Below are 20,118 nucleotides of genomic sequence, written 5' to 3'. Positions count from 1 at the left end.
CACTGCGCGTGCTCTGTGTTCGTGTACTGTGTTTACAACACGCGTTTCCGTGAGAATCAGCGAGGTTCCTTTGTGCGAGGATGTCAAAGAGCATCACTTTCTCTCCCCCTATCTCACTCGCCCTTTCTTTCTTTCTCTCTCTCTCCCTCTTGCAATTCTTCTGTCTTTCTCGGGCGCTATATTCATACTATATATATACTCTTCTCTCTCCGTCCACTTCCCTCTTCCTCACTCCCCTCTCGCGGATAGTATCGCCCACGGCACCATACCAGTAGCAATAGAAGACTCGCAGGCGAATGACCGTATTATGGCTCAATTTTTTTCACGTTTTTCACATGTGTTATATTATTATATCTATGCTAATGCCATTGGATGGTGGCGCCTCTAGCGGATCACTATATCTCCCTCGAAACACTGTTTAATGTGGCATATGGCTAAATTGGCTTTTACATTTTTTGGTGTTATATATTTACATCATATGCGATTTCAATATTTGTTAAGTTTGCCCCTGCATGACAATCAGGGTTGTAGCCTTGTTGAATCGTCAATTAATTTGTTGCTGAAAAACTACACTTAGACATTAAGGAAAGTATATACATATATAATTATAATATATGCATGTCACTGTCGAAATATAAGCTAAACAATGGCATTGAAATATAACTTGGTCATAATAAGAAAATATACTGCATCTATCAAGTTCCATAAAGGAATGGATCTAAAAATATGAGCAAAGATTAACAAGGTGAAAACAAATCTGCCTATACATACCTTCTATACTCACTACACATATAATTTTGACATTTTTATACAATCTGCCACACATGTATGAGTCGAAATTCGCTATATAGCGATTGCGCAACACAAGTGATTTTCACCGAACGCAATTGAGCGATGTTTCGTAGCAACAATATGCCAGCTACTTACGTATTTAGAAGTCAGACCCATTTTATTTTGATTTCTGTACGAAATTGAAGCGTAAATGACTCTGAATCAGAGCAGGAAGACACAGAAGACATAGAATAAATCATAAACTAAAACAGGGAGGAAGGGAAGGGGTACTGCCAGTTTGGAGGGCAACAGAGGTAGGTGCAAGTAATTGTTTAACCTAACTTGCGGCATGCGCAAGTGTGTTTTTTTTTTAGCAAATTTCGACGCCTGTGTATACATTGCATACATTAAGAATTGTTATACATCCAATCAAGAGCATATTAAGAAGCTCTTAACAGCATATTAAGAAGCTTCTTAATACGCTCTCGATCCCATCGTTTTGTCATTCAGCGATTACTCTAAATGCAGTAATTTTCAACAAAATCGTTTGCAACGTAAATTCCGTTAACTATTCTGGTAATACTGCATTGCCATGTCAGTGATGTCATGCAATTTAGCATCTGGGGCCTGTAGTTCTCTGACGTTCTGATCTAGCATTCCTGATCCTGGGTGCATCGGAAACCTGAATGAATCACCTGGGTGAGGGGTCCAGCCAGTCTGGGGTTGCCTACTTCTCTCTGAAGGCGCAGCCACGAATGGAAAACCGGAATGCCAATGATGATCTGGTGGCGGTGGTAGTGGTGGTGGTGGTCGCCATGTTTGGGACTGGGGTCTGTAGTTGTATTGGTCGCCAAATCTACCACAAGGTGGTCGGACTTGCTGTCTAGGATGCAGATGGTGCTGCCGTGGCTGAAACCTTGGCCGAAACATGTGTGGTGACCTCGGAAAATTCATGCTCATGGGCGGTGGCCCTCTCATGTCACCTCGTAAAGGTGGTCTGCTCATAGAATTGCCTGGAAATCCACCATGCATAGACTGGTGCTGATCTCCATTCCCCTGAAGCGTCCTTGATAACCTATAGACACAGAGGGCATCGGACTAGCAGATTTACACTTAAAAGGAGGCACTGGTAAGTTGTAATGATATGCATAAGGGCTTATGCTATATATCCATCCTTGTTTGACATTTTGATTTGGTTTCTAGAGATAGGAAGATTCTTGATAACGTTCTGACCTATACGAATTGGAACTATATACTTACTGCAAACTACTACAGAGAATATTGTTATTATTGTATTATTACTTATGTAAAATAATATGTCAATTTCTTGTGTTGCGATCACAATAACTGAGCGCGTCTCGCGGTTCCTCACGAGATCAAAATTCGAAATTTAGATTGTCTCCCAACCCTATCAGGGCACGAATGATTTGGAAACAGTCCGTTGCTAAATATTGGCGCCACTATAGCTTCAAAATTTGTCTTAACACCTCACACAATAGCGCCATTTTAGCAGTAAATTGTGCGAATTCAGCTCGTGCAAGATTGCGATTTACAGCAATACGCTAGCAAATATATGTAAACGAATATCAGTACCACGAAGGTGAGTGATTAGTGGTCATAATAAGCTGAGGAACGTATACACTTGCTTCTTTATTGGTGGCAAATTTTGATGAGAAAAATCAGTTAAAAATGCGGGAATCGGGTGTCTCACTCTTGTGTTATTATCTACTCTTGACGTGATGTATAATGTTAATCTGTACGCCATCTATTGATGAATAGAATTTTTATAAATTTTTAACTTTTTTGAAATTTTTGAATTTGTTTCAGCCAGAACCACCTCACAGACGTGCCGATTCTGAAAATATATTTAGTTTTCCTCTAGGCTGCGGAGTTGTCTAGTTATGTGCAAACACACAAATTCGGCTGAACAACTTTATATATTATATAGATATATATATATATATATAAGTAAAGTCACACACGAACACCCGTGTAGATTTTATATATATATATATATATATATATATATATAGATAGAAAAATAGAAAGAGCAAGCGAGAGAGAGAGAGACAGATAGAGACAGAAAGAGAGAGAGAGAGAGAGAGAGAGAGAGAGAGAGAGAGAGAGAGAGAGAGAGAGAGAGAGAGAGAGAGAGAGAGAGAGAGAGAGAGAGAGAGAAAGTTTATATGAAACAAATTCTCCTCTATTTGAGGAAACGATAGGACACATTTAATTTAACTACCCTTACACTATATACTATAGTGGATAGCTGTACGGATATACACAATGAAATCATGACCTCTAGATAATACCATAAAAACTATACCACCACCATATAGAATTCACCAACTTTCATGACCACAATCAATTTTATTGCTCCCCATTTCCTTGCTATAATGTTAATGAATTTTGTCTTGACACCATCATTTTTGAAATTCTTACATGTGGTTTTACAAAGGCTAAATCACTACTACATAAATAAAACCCACTCCTACCCCCGACTGTTCTTTCGTATCTTCCTTCGCTTTGCTTCTGCATGCTTCCCTCCTGAATCTCCCTTCATTCCAGGGTCCTTGTTCGATCGACTACCCATAGACATTGATTTTGCAGCTTTTTCCTGTTCATCATCAGAAAAATCCTGCAGTTCTCGAGGTAACTCCTTGTCATATTCAGTTGACGCATCAGTTCCTTTCATCCTGACAGCCAAATCAATCATTACATCAATCAGGGTTTCTTCTACATAGGAAGCACTGCGGCGCACAGCCGTTATCAAATTTAACAATGCCATTGTGAAAATGTTCCTGTATTTACCCACCGTTGTCAAAATAGTGTCAATCCAAAAATAAATAGATCACCATCATGTGCTTTTGACTATCTACATGGAAAATCGTAATGAAATTCACAGCAACGTTTTTTTTGCGTGCCGACATACTCCTGTGTCATTCCCGATTGCAGCTTTTTCCACGATTCCGGGAAAGTTTTGCTGTCGCTCCCTCATACCAGCGGTGCCCACCCATACATATATAGCAATAAGCATGACCACATGACTGTAACAATCAGTGCATTCACCCCCCACCCCCCTATATTTATTTACAGCAAACTGTGTTCATATATATCTGCTATTAATAAATGCTCATGGTCACAAGTTATTTGTCCAGTTATAACAATGAGTTAAGCATAAGTATACTGCATATCTCAGAATATCCTGTTTATGAGTTCTCATGTAAAACTGCTTTGCAATAACGACAACTTTTTCCAAGTGTTATTATCGAACATGGTGTAGTGTAGCATTGTCAACTAATAAATATTACTTACGCTCTCAGTTGAGCAGTGAACACAAATGATGTAAACTCCTCCTTCTGGGGTGCGAAATACACCTTCATCCCAGGTTTGATACCCTTATTTTTAATGTCATCTTGCAAGTTGAACCGCACAGAGTAGAATGCTGAGGCTACTGGACCAAATGTCTCAAACACCTACAATACCAACAACAAATTTAGCAGGGATAGTTTTTTAAATAGGGATTTTTGATATAATTTAAATATAACTGTACATGTATATAAACATCTAGATATCTATTTACACGCGAACGCAGAAATCTTTTCAAGAATATTAATTGTTACGTCATGATACGCTCATTCTTTGATAAAATAGTAACTTTGAGAAAACATTACAATTCATGTAATCATATAACCATATATATGTGTTTTAAATTAAAGCTCTTCTCAGATACCTTTCCAAAAGGTGTTCGGTCTTCCAAGAACAGCACAGAATCCTCATTGATGGGAGGCATACCCTTCAATGATTCAACAACTACCAGAAGGCTAATTGCACTCGAGATTTGTCCTAGATGTCTGAGCTCCACTGACTCATCAACCGTGATATGCAAATCTTCTATTAGCGGTAGATCCTGTTTAGAGTATTAATTGATATCGTGATAAATTTAGAAAACCATTTGCACAACATCAACATTTGGAAATAAAATTTTAACTAGTTTTGATACTGCACTTGCATAGAAGCTACAAAGCTGTGTAACATCACAGCCCCCAAAAATAGATGCACACAATTGTAAGGTAGTTATATATATTTTTTAAATTGATTTAAAATGATTCTGATGTCAAAACTAAGCTCACTAATTCTATCTCAGAATAGCAATTACAAAATAAATGACAATAAGAAAAGAAAACATCTTGATAAGGACCACTTACATCTCAAGAAACTGCATTAAAAGCATATTATATTTATAATAATAGCTATAATAACTGTAATGGGTTGATAGTTATGATTACAGATCATTGATTTTTACCTATAGTCACAGTTTACAGTTACATTGGTCAAATAAAAACAAGTAACAGGGTGCGAAATTAACGGGAGTCCGGAGTCAAATACTCCCTGATTTATGTCGGACTCCCTGATTTGACATATGCAAGAGTCCGTGTGACTCCCTGAAAATTTCTGCTATACTAACTAGTTCGTTCCAAGGAGCTAAATATAACAAGGAGAGGAAGCGGATTGACTTTGTGCTTTTCGCCTAAAGAGCGCCACCTATGGTCCATAATCAGCTGAAACGGCTGTGCAGACCGAACCCAGAGACAATAAAACACTAATCTGTTCTAGGGTCTCTGCCGAACCCAAATTTGGGCCAGATATGGCGGCGCTTCCTCTCCTTGTTATATTTAGCTCCTTGGTTCGTTCCAGCGCACGGCCTCGCGGAATTGGCGTATTTTTTTCAGCAAATACCCAAAGACAATTTGGCAGACGTGCAATCGCATGAATCTTCAAAATAAGCACATGCGTTTGTTAATATCTTTAGTTTTGAACTTCAGACTGTGGACTCCTTCATTTTGCTGCGGACTCCCTCTTTTTGACGGCGGGGAGTCAACGGACTCCCTTGCTCAAAAGTTAATTTCTACCCCTGAAGTAACATATTAGCTCTAGCACTATAGCCCTTGTTCGCCACAGGGGCGCCTCTGGTGAACAAGGGCTATAGTACTAGAGTTAGTAACATATATACTTATTTATAATAAATGTTCAATATTTTCGCATATAAACGTTGATGTTTTGTGATTATTTCCAGTAACATGGAGCTAAATTTAACTAAAAGGAATACATACTATAGGTAGCATTTCGTCTAGCAGTTCCATTTTTCCATCTGGCATTCCCTTATTCACCTTGGTAGTTGGCAGTTGCTGTTTCTCTTGGACTTCATCATCATCACTAATATTTCATAAACAAAATAGACATATATAATTAAATACAAAGTTATATTCCATGTAGATTTATTATAGGTTAAATATGTTTCTATTCCATAACATGGAAAGCCTATAGCTGCGTTCACACGAGATACACGGCCTCGCTGGTTTTGTACTTATCTGGTGCTGAATTCGGCTGAAATACCGTGCTAACACAACCCGGAGCGTTCACACGAGAATCGAGGCTTAGCTGGCTAGGTATAATATAGATTGGTACCTGGTCGACAGTTCCACACGCTACACTAACGTCGTGTAGCGAAAGGGTACCAGTCTAGGTAAGAGCACTAAAGTTTTGCAATTCGAAATTGCGTTCACACGACAGACAATACGCGGCCAGCGTGGTGCCGAATGTTTCAGCTCAGAATCACTTTCCGCGCCGAGTAAGCCTCGTATTTCAGTACGGTACTGACTAAGCCGCGTATAAGTCTTGAATATTTTTAACATGTGAACGCTCAGTACGGAACTGAAATCCTCGTGTGAACGCAGCTTATATTTAGTGCTATGTAATACATTATACATAAATCTACAGACATTGTTTGTCACGGTCAAGACAATTACAGTGTTATATAATATGAAATCATTTACATAAACAATAGCTTCCACATATATATGTGCTGCTGCATATTTGTGTATATACCTTGAAGTGGAATCAGAAGAAGAGCTTGATGAATCAGATGAGCTAGAACTATCAATACTAATAGTATTAATAGTGGTAGTAGTTTGTAGCTCAGTATCTCCAGTATTTCTCTTCAAAGAATCTTGTTCTAATGTTACAATAATTGGGGTTTCATCATCATTGCTGCTATTACTGTCACTGTCACTATCTTCTGTACCAGAGTCAGATGAGGATTCATTCACATTTGTTTCAGTTGCATCTTGAGAAATCCTACATGGGTTAAGCCTATTATCTGATTTGTGTGAAACGGTGTTGCTCATATTCACTTCTGTACACACGCTTCTGATGGATGGCAGTCCATCATTATGATTCTGAACATGGATCTCATTTTCAAAAACTGTCCCTGTAGCATTCACATTCGTGCAACTTTGCTCATTCCTACTGCAGGTGATCTCTCCTTCTTTATTGCTGATCAAGCTTGCATTGCCGATGGTCTGTCCCACAGCACTCATCTCCATGGGTAGATTACTACGAATATGATCTTGTGTTTTGTTTATAATAGTGTCACTGAAGGCAATGCCACCGCTAGTAGTAGTATCCTGATTCCTGCTGGACAAGATATCTTCTTTGCTGGTAACATTATTATTCCTGCCATCGAGTTTCACATGAGTTATCGTATTAGTTGGTGGTACAGTACTATCCCTAGTAGTAGTATCCATACTATTATCGCAGTTCGTCTCTAGCTCTGGTTTAGTATCAATGGTTAGATTATTGTTGCGTGGACAATTGCCTGTATTTTGCTGATGAGAGCCAGAGATTGCCTCTTCTTCATCGCCATTTGATGTGCATTCATTGGCACTGGCAGAGTCTACCATGCCAATGTCAATGCTTTCACTTTCAGGTTCCTTTAATTTTATACTTTCCATTTCACTGACACTGTGATTTTTTACTATCAGAATACTAAGTACCTAACCAGTATATACCCTGCTACATCGGCGCGACTACTCCCTGACAACAATATTCAGTACTGTAGTGTTGACCTAATGTTGTAACTTGTAATAGGGGAGAAGTCATATCGTCGGGCCGTTATCATCTTTTCAAATTTGTACTTCTCGATTTTTGCTTGTAAAAATGACCATTGACGTCACATGCAGTCCCGAGTCCGTTTGAAGACTGATTACTCAGACCAAAACGTTTGCTCTTTTGATAACCAGGATACTCTACCACAAATTATAACACAGTCTGTTTAAAGACATATGTCAAATGCTCATCTGCTAATCAGCTAGTATACCCGGTACTTCACCAAAATTTAGAAATGCCTGAGTATACCACGTTTTCCACGGGAGCTGACATGTTGGGAACAATTTCCAATGACGTCACGTCGTTTAGGCGATTATTCATAATAAATAATAAATAATAGAATAACTAGTGAAGTTTATGATATTAAGTAAATTTTAGACTTACTATTGTATTTTTTAATTTTAAGATATAAATAATTTTTTTCTAATAAAGGTGTAGTAAATTAAACTTGGTGCCCATCTTATTTTAGAATAGTGTGCTATCATTTATGAGAGCACACGCGTATTGACCCTTCGCTTGACATCTTTGCTTGACACTAATGGTTTGAGGTTGATGTTGTTGAATGAGGTGTTTGGTGAGGTCCGGTGATTTGTTCTTTTTTCTATTATAATTGCTTAGCTTCATTTTTAAACGATGGATCGGTATGGCACTGGAGGTTATAGCTCTCCCTATGGAGCAGGAAATGTACCCCTAAATCTTCCAGGTAATGCAAAGTTATGATGTTGTTTTAACCTTTGTGAATTGTCTGTCTTCCATGATCATGATGTAATAATACTATCAGGAGTAAGATAATATCTACCATATATACCTATATTATATATACCTATACCTATATACCTACCCCACCACACCTACATATACACCTACCTACCTACCCCTACATATACCTATATGATCTTACTCCTGCTAGTATTAGTATTAGCTAGAGTACAGTACAGTAGGTGATGGCACGACTCATTTGCACTCATTATAGCATACTCATTACGTAATGCGTTGACGTAGAGTCTTAATAAAACGGTATATAATTATTAACACTTGTGTTAACACTACAAGTGCTATAAAGCGTGTCCCACTAGTAATGTAATAGGTAGTGGTAAATTTACGATTTCTCACAATATTTAAAAGTGTGGCTCCTGTGACTGGTAGTGGTAAACCACATTATCAACTCTCGCCAGACTTCATGAGAAGAGAGTTTAGTTCAGTGTTCATAGTGCAGTTGTGGGGTGTTGTTTCCAAACAATATATTTATGTTTGTTTGTAGGCACTGGTTCAATGACGCAGCTCTCCCCATATCTCAACATCGATCCAGGCTATTTGTATCAGGTAATTTTATGTTTAATACGTTAATGTATTTTACTTATAATAATATACGTATAATTATTCTTTCACATATTTTTTAAGGGTGCCTTATACTGCCAATTCACTGATCGTGTGAAATAATAATTACAGGACTTACCTGTCTATAACAATGTTACTAACTTATTGTGCTGCCGAAGCAGGCAGAGCTTGTGATATAACTAATAGGCATATGTTAACCTGCTATTTTAAGAGAGTGAGTATTTGCCCTACGGTCGGGTGTATAAGAAAGGCTAGCTATTCGCCCGACAGTCTATAAGGATATGAACCAGTCTACGAGAGTTTATCCTCGCGCGAGATCTCTCGATATTGCCATTTTTAGAATTTCCGCACCACTGCTTTCATTGTTAGGGTTAGGGTTAGGGATATTTCTTGATATCAAGAATTGTATTTCTTGATATCAACAAGACGGTCGGGCGAATAGACAGTAGCAACATACACATGTGGCAGTCGGGCGAATAGCCTCGGCCCTATTTTAACATGATATAACACATGCCATATGCCACAATCCACCTCTTATTCAGAGACATGCCCAATTCAGCAACACATTAAGGTTGTTAGGGGCAGATAAGCATTGTATTTTTAGGTGATCAGTGGTTATGGGTGTCAGACTGTCAGTGGTGTTGGACCAGCTCTAATGTAATTGTATCCCCCACGTCAAAGTCGGCGCGGATAGTATGGTTTCATGTCTGTCCAGCCGCCGCCGCCGCAGACACTTTCCCTTCCGCTCTGTAACTCGACCCCTAATTGACCTAGCATGACCAAACATAGTCTACTTACACATCTTGGGGAGAAAGTGTGTCACGTACCAAAACCACGTCACTGCGGCTTTTATTTGACTTTGACCTTGACCTTGATCATATCTCCCTTCCGCTCTATAACTCGGCCCCTAATTGACCTAGTGCGACCAAACTTGGTATACTTACACATCTTGGGGAGAAGGTGTGTCGCGTACCGAAACCAGGTCACTGTGACCTTTATTTGACCTTGACCTTGACCTTGACCTTCATCACATTTCCCTTCCGCTGTATAACTCGGCCCCTAATTGAGCTAGCGCGACCAAACTTCGTATACTTACACATCTTGGGGAGAAGGTGTGTCGCGTACCAAAACCCCTAAGGCAACCAATTTTAACATACTTGCACATCTCAGGCAGATGAGTTGTGTAACAAACCTTTGTCTTTGTGACTTATTTAACTTTACCTACCTTCTACGTCTTTACAGAGATATTTTATTCATACTAGATCACGGGGGATACATGTAGTTGGCGACAACTGCCCTTTCTAGTTTTATTATATTCTTTTGAATTTCAGTATTTATTTTTGAATCTAGATATAGAACATCATTCTTTATATATGGTTCAAGATATATAACATTTTGAGTGGATTAATTAGAGTAGCAATTAACAAGGGTAGCGTTTGTATGTATGTGGTGTACATAATAGCTACGGATCTGATGGTATGTACTTGTTTCTCCAGAGTGAAGGCCCCGAATTCATTTTTCCGGAAGGTGCAAGTCACAAGCGGGGGAGGTTTGAGTTGGCCTTCTCACAGATCGGTGGTTCAGTGATGACAGGTAAGTGAAGTTGGCGTGATTTGAACAGAAATCCAATCTGTCAGTCGCTCATTCAAATAAAAGTACTATTTCCATGGAGACTGTCATCAACCAAGATAAATTTATATTGATTGACCAATTCATAGCTGTCGTTCAACTTTTTTCTAGTCAATATGTTAATCGTATTAATTTTTAATGTGTGGCTGCATATTATCAAGAGTAGATAATAGGGAAGGAGTGTGACATCAATAAACAAGGGAAATTCGTCATTTACTAGCCTTAAAATACCTACGATTTACTACGCGTAACGCAACCAACTTGAGCTCAAATCGTACCCAGTACATTTGCCTAGCATCGTACGAAATCGTTTCCTCGTATACACCCGCAATCCGGAGATATAGACTAAAACATATGACACGATTTTCCATTCTGTAGCCAGCAAAAATGTGTTCAGAGACGAATTTGAAACAAAAGGCAGCTACTAACGCACTATTGCTAACTCGGCGGGCAATGTGGCTCGCTGGGAGATTAGGCATCAACGCAACACTCGGCGAGATAACCTTTGACCCGGTACACAGCTACATACCGGCATACAGCTGGCATGCCCCCATACCACGCACGCACGCCAATCCGCTATCAGCAGCAGATCGGACTCAAATCTCCCAGCGAGCCACATTGCCCGCCGAGTTAGCAATAGCGCGTTAGTAGCTCAAATTCGTCTCTGAACGCATAGATTTTGCTGGCTACAGAATGGAAAATCGTGTCGTACGTTTTAGTCTATATTTACGGATTGCGGGTGTATACGAGGAAACGATTTCGCACGATGCTAGGCGAATGTACTGTGTACGATTTGAGCTCAAGTTTGTTTGCGTTACGCGTAGTAAATCGTAGGTATTTTAAGGCTAGTAAATGACGAATTTCCCCTGTTTATTGATGTCACACTCCTTCCCTAAATATCTACTCTTGATATTATTTAAAGAAATAGAACTGTTAGCTGGTTACATTGGAATGTATATATTTAAGGTATCATGGTTGTATGTGCCATGTGGTTTTTCGTGTTGCAAAACATTCTACATAATGACCCAAGTTTGTAAGGATTTTTACACCCACCTACTGTATTAATCTGAAAAGTTCAATAGTCAAGGGGTAACAACTACCTTTTTAGGTAAGGTGAGAAAAATGCATGTGCAAGTAAAGGAGCAAAGAATTTGTTTTCGGAATATTTTTTGGAAGTTATTGAAATCATATTAAGCAGAAAAACATGAAGCTGAAAAATATTAAGCTGAAAAACATGGGTCTCTAAATTTTGCACGTGTGGGAACTTTGAGGTTGCTATTTTTAAAATTGAAGACAAATTTAGCACAATTTCACACAATTTTAAATCCTGGTATCATAGACGAAAATAATGCATAAATTTTATGTCAAATTCATGCTAGTATTTTAACACAGGGGCAGTCCTTGGTGGTGTTAATGGCCTCTACATTGGAGCAAGAGAAACAGCAGTGGCAGGACAGACAGGAGCGATCCGCAGAACACAGTATGTTTTATTTACCATTATGTCACAAAGTAATTCAATATTCGTTAATATTTTTACAGAGTTTATAATGTTGATTCTTCTTTATATATTGTCGATGGGCTTTTTATAAAAGTTTTGCCTTCATTCGCTATCATAAATATCCTATAATCACATTAGATCTTCAAATGTTGTACATATATTAATGAAATTAGTTGTGATCGAACGTTAATTGCCTAATTAGTTATGTAGTAGTAGTATATAAACTTAAGCAGCTGAATGAAGAGCTTTACACATTATCTTCCATAAAAACGTTTCAGTTCTTTTACTCTAATTTGTGTTGCTTAATAACAGTTAGATGTTCAATGTTATATTTCAAATTGGTCAATTGTTACTTATGTTAATGGCTGGCACCACTAGTGCTGCCTTTTACGGTGACAACTAGAACAAATTTTGATTCCATATGCCCCTATCTTTTGATTTGAACACCAGCAATAAAAGATGACAGGGTTAGTTTTTAGCTCGTCTTGACATCGTCAAGATGAGCTATTGCCATGGGGTGTCGTCCGTTGTACGTCCGTCTGTCCGTCAACATTTGGCTACAGTCAACGATAACTCAAGTACCGTTTGACCCACACGTTTCAAATTGCATATAGTTGTTACTCTTACTCCTATGGGAGAGGTTTGAACGTCCTATTTTGGAGCACGCCAGTCGACCTACTTTCGAGTCACGTCCACTTTTTGGCAAAAATGAAATTACGCATCTAAATTCATTCGATTTTGTTAAATTTTGGTATGTGAATGTGTAAGGCTAGCCCCAAAACAGTTGTTACTCCTATGGCAGAGATGACAACGTCCTATTACGTTTATTTCGTCTAACTGGTCAACAACTCTACAATCATACCTATAATATACGTGTAATATTGGGTTTTAGATTCTTCGTTACAGTAATTGGAATATTTTATTGTTTTTATTTGCGCGATATTCGAAAAAAACCAAAATGGCCATCATTTAGGTGTAGCGCCATCTCTCGTTTATTGGACGTACTTATGTGATAAACTCTTCATTCTAATCTCTCGTTTTCAGAATGTTTAACTTCGTGACAAGGCGTGGTGCTGCTGCTGCAAATAGCTTGGGATGTGTAGCCGTCATGTACAGCAGCTTTGGTGTTTTGCTGTCGTGGCTAAGAGGCGCAGACGACGAGCTGAACACCGTTATCTCGTCAACAGCCACTGGATTGCTATACAAGTCATCAGGTACATGGTTACCAAGGAAAATTCTTTTTTCGGGGGCTACTTTTCAAGCTCGCGTGCATGAAAATAGCACTCTAAAATTTGGTTTGCATTGAACTCTATGCAAATTTACGGGGGCTTTTTTGGCATTTCCAGGGCTCTTTTTGGCATTTCCGGGGCTAAATCGCCCCGAGCCCCCGTGTATTTTTTTCACTGATGGTTACATAGTCCAAAATACATAGCAAGTGCAGTGACGAACACTTGGTTGAATATTTATAGTAGTGGCTGTCATGAATAACTGAATAATATTGCTTCTGTAACTATTGACAGAAGTTTGAACTGACGTTGTGTGTTTTATGGTTTGCCAAAATAATTGGTAACAATTTCAAATGTAGGGACGTAGTTTGTATGTAATAATTTATAGTAGAAATAATCAAGAAGAAGTATAATTTTGTGTTCACTAAAGAAATATATTGTTTACAAACAAACAGTCAGAGTTGCGTCGTCCAGTCTTTCCCGTTCCAACCGTCCCGTTCAAATGCTCTGCAGCCCCTTATATATGAACCCCGCATCCAATCACCGGCAAGCTCCTTCCTACTCCAACCAATCACACACCACCACTCTCTCTCTATTCGAATAATTGCGCGCGAAAGCACAACTGGTCAACAGCTGTGTACGGCGCCATCTATGTCTGATATTCCCCCAGCCTAACTATTTCTAATCTATATGCTAAACGCCCAACCCTTCTCTATGTACAACCAATACTATCTACAATTACTAATTCAATGTAACATCTGTGCAACATGTGTAAAACAGATGTTACATAACTAGTATAATTTTTCTTAAAGCCTGATAAATATCAAACCCTTATCGTTGTATTTATCTACAGATTGCTGCTGAACAAGGATAAAAATTAATGCTACGAGTTATGTTTTTCAGCTGGGCTACGGAAGTGTGCAAGAGGAGGTGCGGTTGGACTTGGACTGGGAGTAGCGTACTGCCTGTTCACGAGTAAGGACCGTTTAAAGCAGATGATTAGTGGGAAATCATGATATCGTTAGTTTAATAGTTATGAAACTATGTACATTTGTAAACAGCCAGTGGCCAAACACTTGGAAGCGAGGAATGTTTTACGTGCGCCCTGTGATAGCGTGCACATATGTAAGGAAAGGTGCATAGTTGTGCTGCGAGTCCACCATTGTAGTGCTGCCATGCAAAAGCCTGGGAGGTACATGATCAGATCTCTTCTGTGATAAGGCTTTATGCGTTTTATCAGAGGAATAGAGCTTGTACGAGGTAGGATAATTCTAACTGTAGAAGAAATCGTAGCAGCGTACTTCAGACTTCAGCGCAAATGCTAGATAAATTGCGATATTCATCGTTCAATACTACATGCAAGAATGTAAACAGTAAGCTTGCTGCTTTCTTGGTTGGATTGGTTATTATAGAACAGCATCTGTCATCGACTTCCGACTATACACTTTTAAAATCGCAAGGGAAAATATGCTGTTCAATAGTATACTTGTAGAATAAACATAACACTTCAAGTATTAATTATTCCGTTCATTCAGAGTTCCACACTTCGAAACAGATTATGCCATGTCGTATGTATACATGCGGCTTCTGTAGAAAACATTATTGGCCATCTGCTTAACTTAAGTAAGGTTTGCAATAGTAATCATCATCATACGGTATGTAGAGGCTACCAGTCTTACACATAGGTAGATTATGCCCGGCGCACACGGGAGTTATTTTACTCAAGTAAAATGACGCACGAGGTATTTTACTCACGTGTGCGGCGGATTTTCGTTGAGTAATTTGACGCATGCGTCATTTTACTCACGTGTGCGGCGGATTTTCGTTGAGTAATTTGACGCATGCGTCATTTTACTCACGTGTGCGGATTTTCGTTGAGTAATTTGACTCGTGCGTCATTTTACTTGAGTAAAATAACTCGCGCGTGTGCCGGGCTTTATGCTTAACATTAGAGGGAACACAAGGTCTGTTTCCATAACATTTCTATCGAGTCTTGATGCATTAAGGTAGCACTGACTACAGTTACTTTGAAAAATTAGTTTGTATTATAAACTCAAAACCATCTTCTAACGAAAGGAATTCTCCTGAAATCAAAGTGGTGTTTTTAAGTGTCTGTCAGATTCAAACTGATATTTGGCTACATGATCATTAAGTAACCGAGATCCATACTTGAGAAGTAGTCTTGCACTGAATACAGTCAACCAAATTATTGTAGTGGACCCAGCATTCATTCATGTTAACCTGATTATTGCCTCGTATAATCTGAAAAATCTTGCAAAACTGAGTATGTTATTAAAATTTGGTTACCTCACGAAAACATTATAAATTCTTGGCATATAAACGTTTTTGTGCATACATTTTCATTTTTATTTTTGTTTTATGTGGACAATCTGTTACGATTGTACAAGCCATTACATCATTTACATTGCAGTAATGCATTGCAACTTTTACCAGATATATCACCAGATATAATTTTAACACGTTCAAGTATTTATTTCTCAGAATACTTCATACTTGAAATACTATTTTGCTAATATTAAGAAGTGTCTTAAGCATGTATATAGCCATTGAATTCAATTGTCCCTAATTAAGAAACAGAGGAACAATTTGTGATGTGAGGGTAAACATTAACATTGATTAAGTATACAATTTCGTTCTCAATAACTCATAATTCAACAATAAAATACTCATTTGGAACTTTTTGGGACCTTTTAGAAGATTTGGATTATCTTGGCCATGCAGTGTCACTGTGTGGGCACATGCAAGCAAGTTGTATTTTGCAGAATTACCGCAGAATACTTTACAATAACAGTAAAAGTATACTTGCTTAAAATATCCAAATAGAGTTTAGAAATACCCTGTTAAAATATACATACCTTCAAGACTACATCAGGAGTCTATCAATATTGATATATCAATATCAATATTGATAGACTCTTGACTACATGAATAAGAGAATATATCGTCAATGTACTCCGATTCCATAGTATAAACATGCGTCGAACTAATCTCACATATTAACCATTACACAACATGCAATGAGTATTAAAATAAATCTTCATAACATTGATATGATGTAAGGTCTCAGATTCAACCAAACCAAGGTGGTTTGAAATATTTTTGATTTGAAAACTGACATTCCAATTCTCAATTTCTCATTTTAAAAATGCAGTAAAAAACAGTACATTTTAAGTTCATAAGGTAGGAATGAAATAATAATTAATAAGCTTGTTTACTTCATAGAAACAAATAACATATATAAAAACTTTCTTTACCATTGATCTGTAGCAATTGGTATTAGCCAGGAAAATATTGTGGCCATTGATACACTTGTTGCATCATACTTTATACCAAGCTTTACATTATGTGTGAGGAATTTCACAGTTAGACTCAAAAGATTAGGAATATTCCAGGCCACCTAGATACCCATTTGTAATTAAGACCTCTAATCTGCAACACCAGTTCCTAGTAACATATCACAGAATGATGTACACACATTTGTGGAATGTATAAGTAATATCCCTATCACAAGTGCATGCAAGGCCCGTTTTTGTTATAATATGTAATTTCAGTCCAATGGGCATTGACAGTTGTGGAATACATAATTTTAGACAAATATAATGCTTTAGATGCAAAACTGGTGCAACACACAGTCAACGAAACCATGAAAAATACAAGTGTACAAATATTCGTACACACCACCTGAGTAACCATTTTCCAATGAAAGAACATGTATGTCGAAAACGCATACACGTAGGAATGTGTTATAACGACCGTAAATGTAAAAAAATACACACCACCCCTCTACCATGTTTGCATCGCCTGTCACCGGTTACAGCAAAACCCACCAGCATCATCAACATACAGGTAACGCACGGCAAGGCGAGGCTCCGCAATGCATTTCTCGTTCGCTTCCCGGGTCGCCGCCCCGGTGGCGCCATCTCAACCTTTCACGATGCCGTTCGGCGTCTTTCCCTGCGAAGCGTTGACGACCTCGGCGGCGATTTCGGCGGCGCATCTCTGCTGCCCCTCGACGGTGCTGGCGCCTAGGTGCGGCGTCGCGACCATGCGCGGGTGCTGCAGCAGCGCCGCGTTCTGCGGCGGCTCCTCCGCAAACACGTCGAGCGCGGCGCCGGCGCAGCGCCCCGACTGTAGCGCCCTCAGGAGCGCGTCCTCGTCGACGACGCCGCCGCGAGCGACGTTGACGACCCTGAAGCCGGGCTTGCACTTGGCGAAGACGTCGTCGCACAGCAGGTTCTTTGTCTGCGGGATCAGCGGGACGTGGATCGTGAGGTAGTCGGCCTGCGGCCAGATTTGCTCCAGAGATAAACCCTCCACACCAAACTCCTTGCTTGCCTGGGGCGGAACGAGGGGGTCGTAGCCGATTGTCTTCATGCCAAACGCCTAGATATACGTAGGTTAAATTTGTATTTAATTTAAAAGGGTTGAACAGGAAGAAGTACATCACAAAATCATTTGCAGATTTGATGCACTTTTCTGTTGGAATAACTACTGGATGACTTCCCAAATAATTTGTATATATTCAGGGTGCGAAATTAGCACCGGCCCACCGGCATATGCCGGCAAATTATTTGGAGGGGTGGTATCATTGGCAAAACACCGGCCCTCCGAGCCGGTGGTTTCAGTCGTGTTAGCGATCGAGTACCTACATTTTTATTTATAGCAAATAGCCTAGTTATTCAGTTTACTACACAAGTTTTGGAATACTTCATCATTTATACATCAAACGTACATCAACGTTACGTTGATATACGTTTGATGTACAAATGATGAAGTAATCCAAAACTTGTGTAGTAAACTGAATAACTTTAATATCTGCTCATGTATAGTCACATCTCCTTGCACACAGAGACAAAGAAAAGCGCACACGGGCGTAAGCGTGTGCTTACTTGCGCGACCACAACCAGACTCCTCGCACATTTTAGCCAATAACTCTGCATTCTGGTACAACACATTCACACTGATGTGTCAAACTGCTAGATACAAAAGATGCGTCGCGTCACGCTCACTGCTAAAATAGTCTGGCTACCTGAACAAACAGCTGTTACATTACTGTTTTACCTGAAGGATATCACGCCATAACTTATCAACATTTTACAAATTTGAAATCTAGACTGCAAGTGTGAAACATGACATTGATTTTACGAACAAATTTGTGAGGGCTGGTAAAAATTACTGTTACCAGGCAGCCCTTAGAGCCGGTGCAAAAAAATCTGAATTTCGTGCCCTGTATATTTATATTTATATATTTATATACAAACATACATATTATATTGAATGTACATAGCAGGCACCATGTCATAAAATGCTTGACATTAAGTTACCTCTTCAACTAATATGTATAAATAATTACAAGTAAAATACTAATAGAGTATACCTGCATGCGCGTAGCCACCTCACGTCCTATACGACCTAGCCCGATAATGCCAATAGTTTTTTCATATAGTTCATTGCCCATTAATTTTGATCTCAGCTTCCAATTGCCAGCTTTCAAAGCCTCATTACCTTGTGGGATGTTCCTGAAATTAGTATATAAGAGTTGAGTGTATAACTAGTTGAGCTACATTTAGAATGAATTAAAGATCGTGTTTTAATTCCGCAGTACTTGGTTTTCGACATTGGTGGACCCTTCCAAACAGAATCATTTAAAGGGTGGACTGTGAAAACATTTACTAATACCATAAATTGCCGGTTGTCGCCGATACTATAACTGCGCATAGATTTCAAAACATCGCAGTGCGTCCCCGTTTCATGACCTAACAATCTACAATGCAATGTGCAAACTAGTGTATACAGTGTACCTGGAACATGCCATGATCATGGCACACGTGTGTTCTGCTGCACTCATGGTGTTACCCATTGGTGTATTAAGCACCATAACACCAGCTGCACTGGCAGCCTTCAAATCAATGTTGTCTACTCCTGTGCCAGCACGTCCAACCAGCTTCAATTGTGGCTTACCCGCCTGAATGACATCGGCAGTGACCTAGATGATTTACAACAAAGTGAAACTGATGCAATTCATGTTTGACATCCATATGAATAAAGAATGTGATATTAAATTTGCAGGGTTTAATGATATTAATATTATTATTAATATTACTTTATTAGGACGAAAACGTACAAAGTATTGAAGTAATAAAAAATGCATGGCAGGTACCATATGACAGCAAATCTCACGGATTCATATTGAATTATAATTTGTGAAGATCAGGATGAACAATTCAAAATTCATAGTACATATACGAAAAAAGTCGAATGGATAATTAATTAATTAATTATGTTCAATTACCTTCGTTTGCGAGCGGACAACCAGTGCATCGTACTGCGAAATGTCAGCTACAAGCTGTTCTTTGGTCAATCCAACTTTCACATCCACGTGAATTCCGGCACTCCTGAGACTATTTGTGCATATTTCATCGATATTGTCAGTAATTAATACTTTGGCTATATGCATGACTTCTGTGAATACGAGTTACAATATCCGGGTTGAACAGAAAACAGCAGTTAGACAACTTAACTTTCTAAATACAGACCTTGTTCGATTTGTACACGTAGCCAAGGCGCCGGTACGCGACAGACTGGCACGCGGTCTCTTTATGAAATAATTCTATACCGAAGGGAAAGGACATGCTACCCATCTAAAATGCGCGTGCGCGTGGGCACTCGTGCACTCGTGGGTGACCT

At 39.0% G+C, this 20,118-nt stretch overlaps 3 protein-coding genes across 5 annotated transcripts; 1 reads left to right on the top strand and 2 right to left on the bottom strand.

Annotated features, from left to right (window-relative positions):
* Positions 1 to 275: 275 nt before the first annotated feature.
* LOC106805796 (H/ACA ribonucleoprotein complex non-core subunit NAF1-like) lies at positions 276 to 8,003 on the bottom strand. Of its 3 annotated transcripts, none has more exons than XM_014807531.1 (7): positions 7,969 to 7,993; positions 6,661 to 7,287; positions 5,886 to 5,988; positions 4,505 to 4,681; positions 4,087 to 4,247; positions 3,267 to 3,467; positions 278 to 1,846 (listed from the first exon to the last, which is right to left on the bottom strand). In XM_014807531.1, the coding sequence occupies exons 2-7, from the start codon at positions 7,155 to 7,157 to the stop codon at positions 1,336 to 1,338; spliced, it is 1,650 nt and encodes a 549-aa protein (XP_014663017.1). In that variant the 5' UTR covers positions 7,158 to 7,287; positions 7,969 to 7,993; the 3' UTR covers positions 278 to 1,335. The 3 variants fall into 3 exon arrangements, with proteins under 3 accessions (XP_014663016.1, XP_014663017.1, XP_014663018.1); XM_014807532.1 differs by lacking the exon at positions 7,969 to 7,993 and adding an exon at positions 7,943 to 7,959; XM_014807530.1 differs by having other exon boundaries at positions 276 to 1,846; positions 6,661 to 8,003.
* Positions 8,004 to 8,249: 246 nt separating this feature from the next.
* On the top strand, positions 8,250 to 14,931 carry LOC106805800 (mitochondrial import inner membrane translocase subunit Tim23-like). The gene is made up of 6 exons (XM_014807537.1): positions 8,250 to 8,422; positions 8,981 to 9,042; positions 10,554 to 10,650; positions 12,079 to 12,166; positions 13,229 to 13,398; positions 14,314 to 14,931. The coding sequence occupies exons 1-6, from the start codon at positions 8,353 to 8,355 to the stop codon at positions 14,424 to 14,426; spliced, it is 600 nt and encodes a 199-aa protein (XP_014663023.1). The 5' UTR covers positions 8,250 to 8,352; the 3' UTR covers positions 14,427 to 14,931.
* A 718-nt stretch (positions 14,932 to 15,649) lies between these two features.
* Positions 15,650 to 19,996, bottom strand: LOC106805799 (D-3-phosphoglycerate dehydrogenase-like). The gene is made up of 4 exons (XM_014807536.1): positions 19,724 to 19,996; positions 19,233 to 19,417; positions 18,809 to 18,950; positions 15,650 to 17,814 (listed from the first exon to the last, which is right to left on the bottom strand). Exons 1-4 carry the CDS (start codon positions 19,886 to 19,888, stop codon positions 17,353 to 17,355), a joined length of 954 nt encoding a protein of 317 aa, XP_014663022.1. The 5' UTR covers positions 19,889 to 19,996; the 3' UTR covers positions 15,650 to 17,352.
* Positions 19,997 to 20,118: the final 122 nt, after the last annotated feature.

This window comes from Priapulus caudatus, unplaced genomic scaffold, assembly GCF_000485595.1.
Source record: "Priapulus caudatus unplaced genomic scaffold, Priapulus_caudatus-5.0.1 Scaffold127, whole genome shotgun sequence".
NCBI lineage: Eukaryota > Metazoa > Priapulida > Priapulimorpha > Priapulimorphida > Priapulidae > Priapulus > Priapulus caudatus.
Note: the sequence above shows the minus strand (reverse complement) of the source record. Positions and strands in the feature narration are given on the sequence as shown.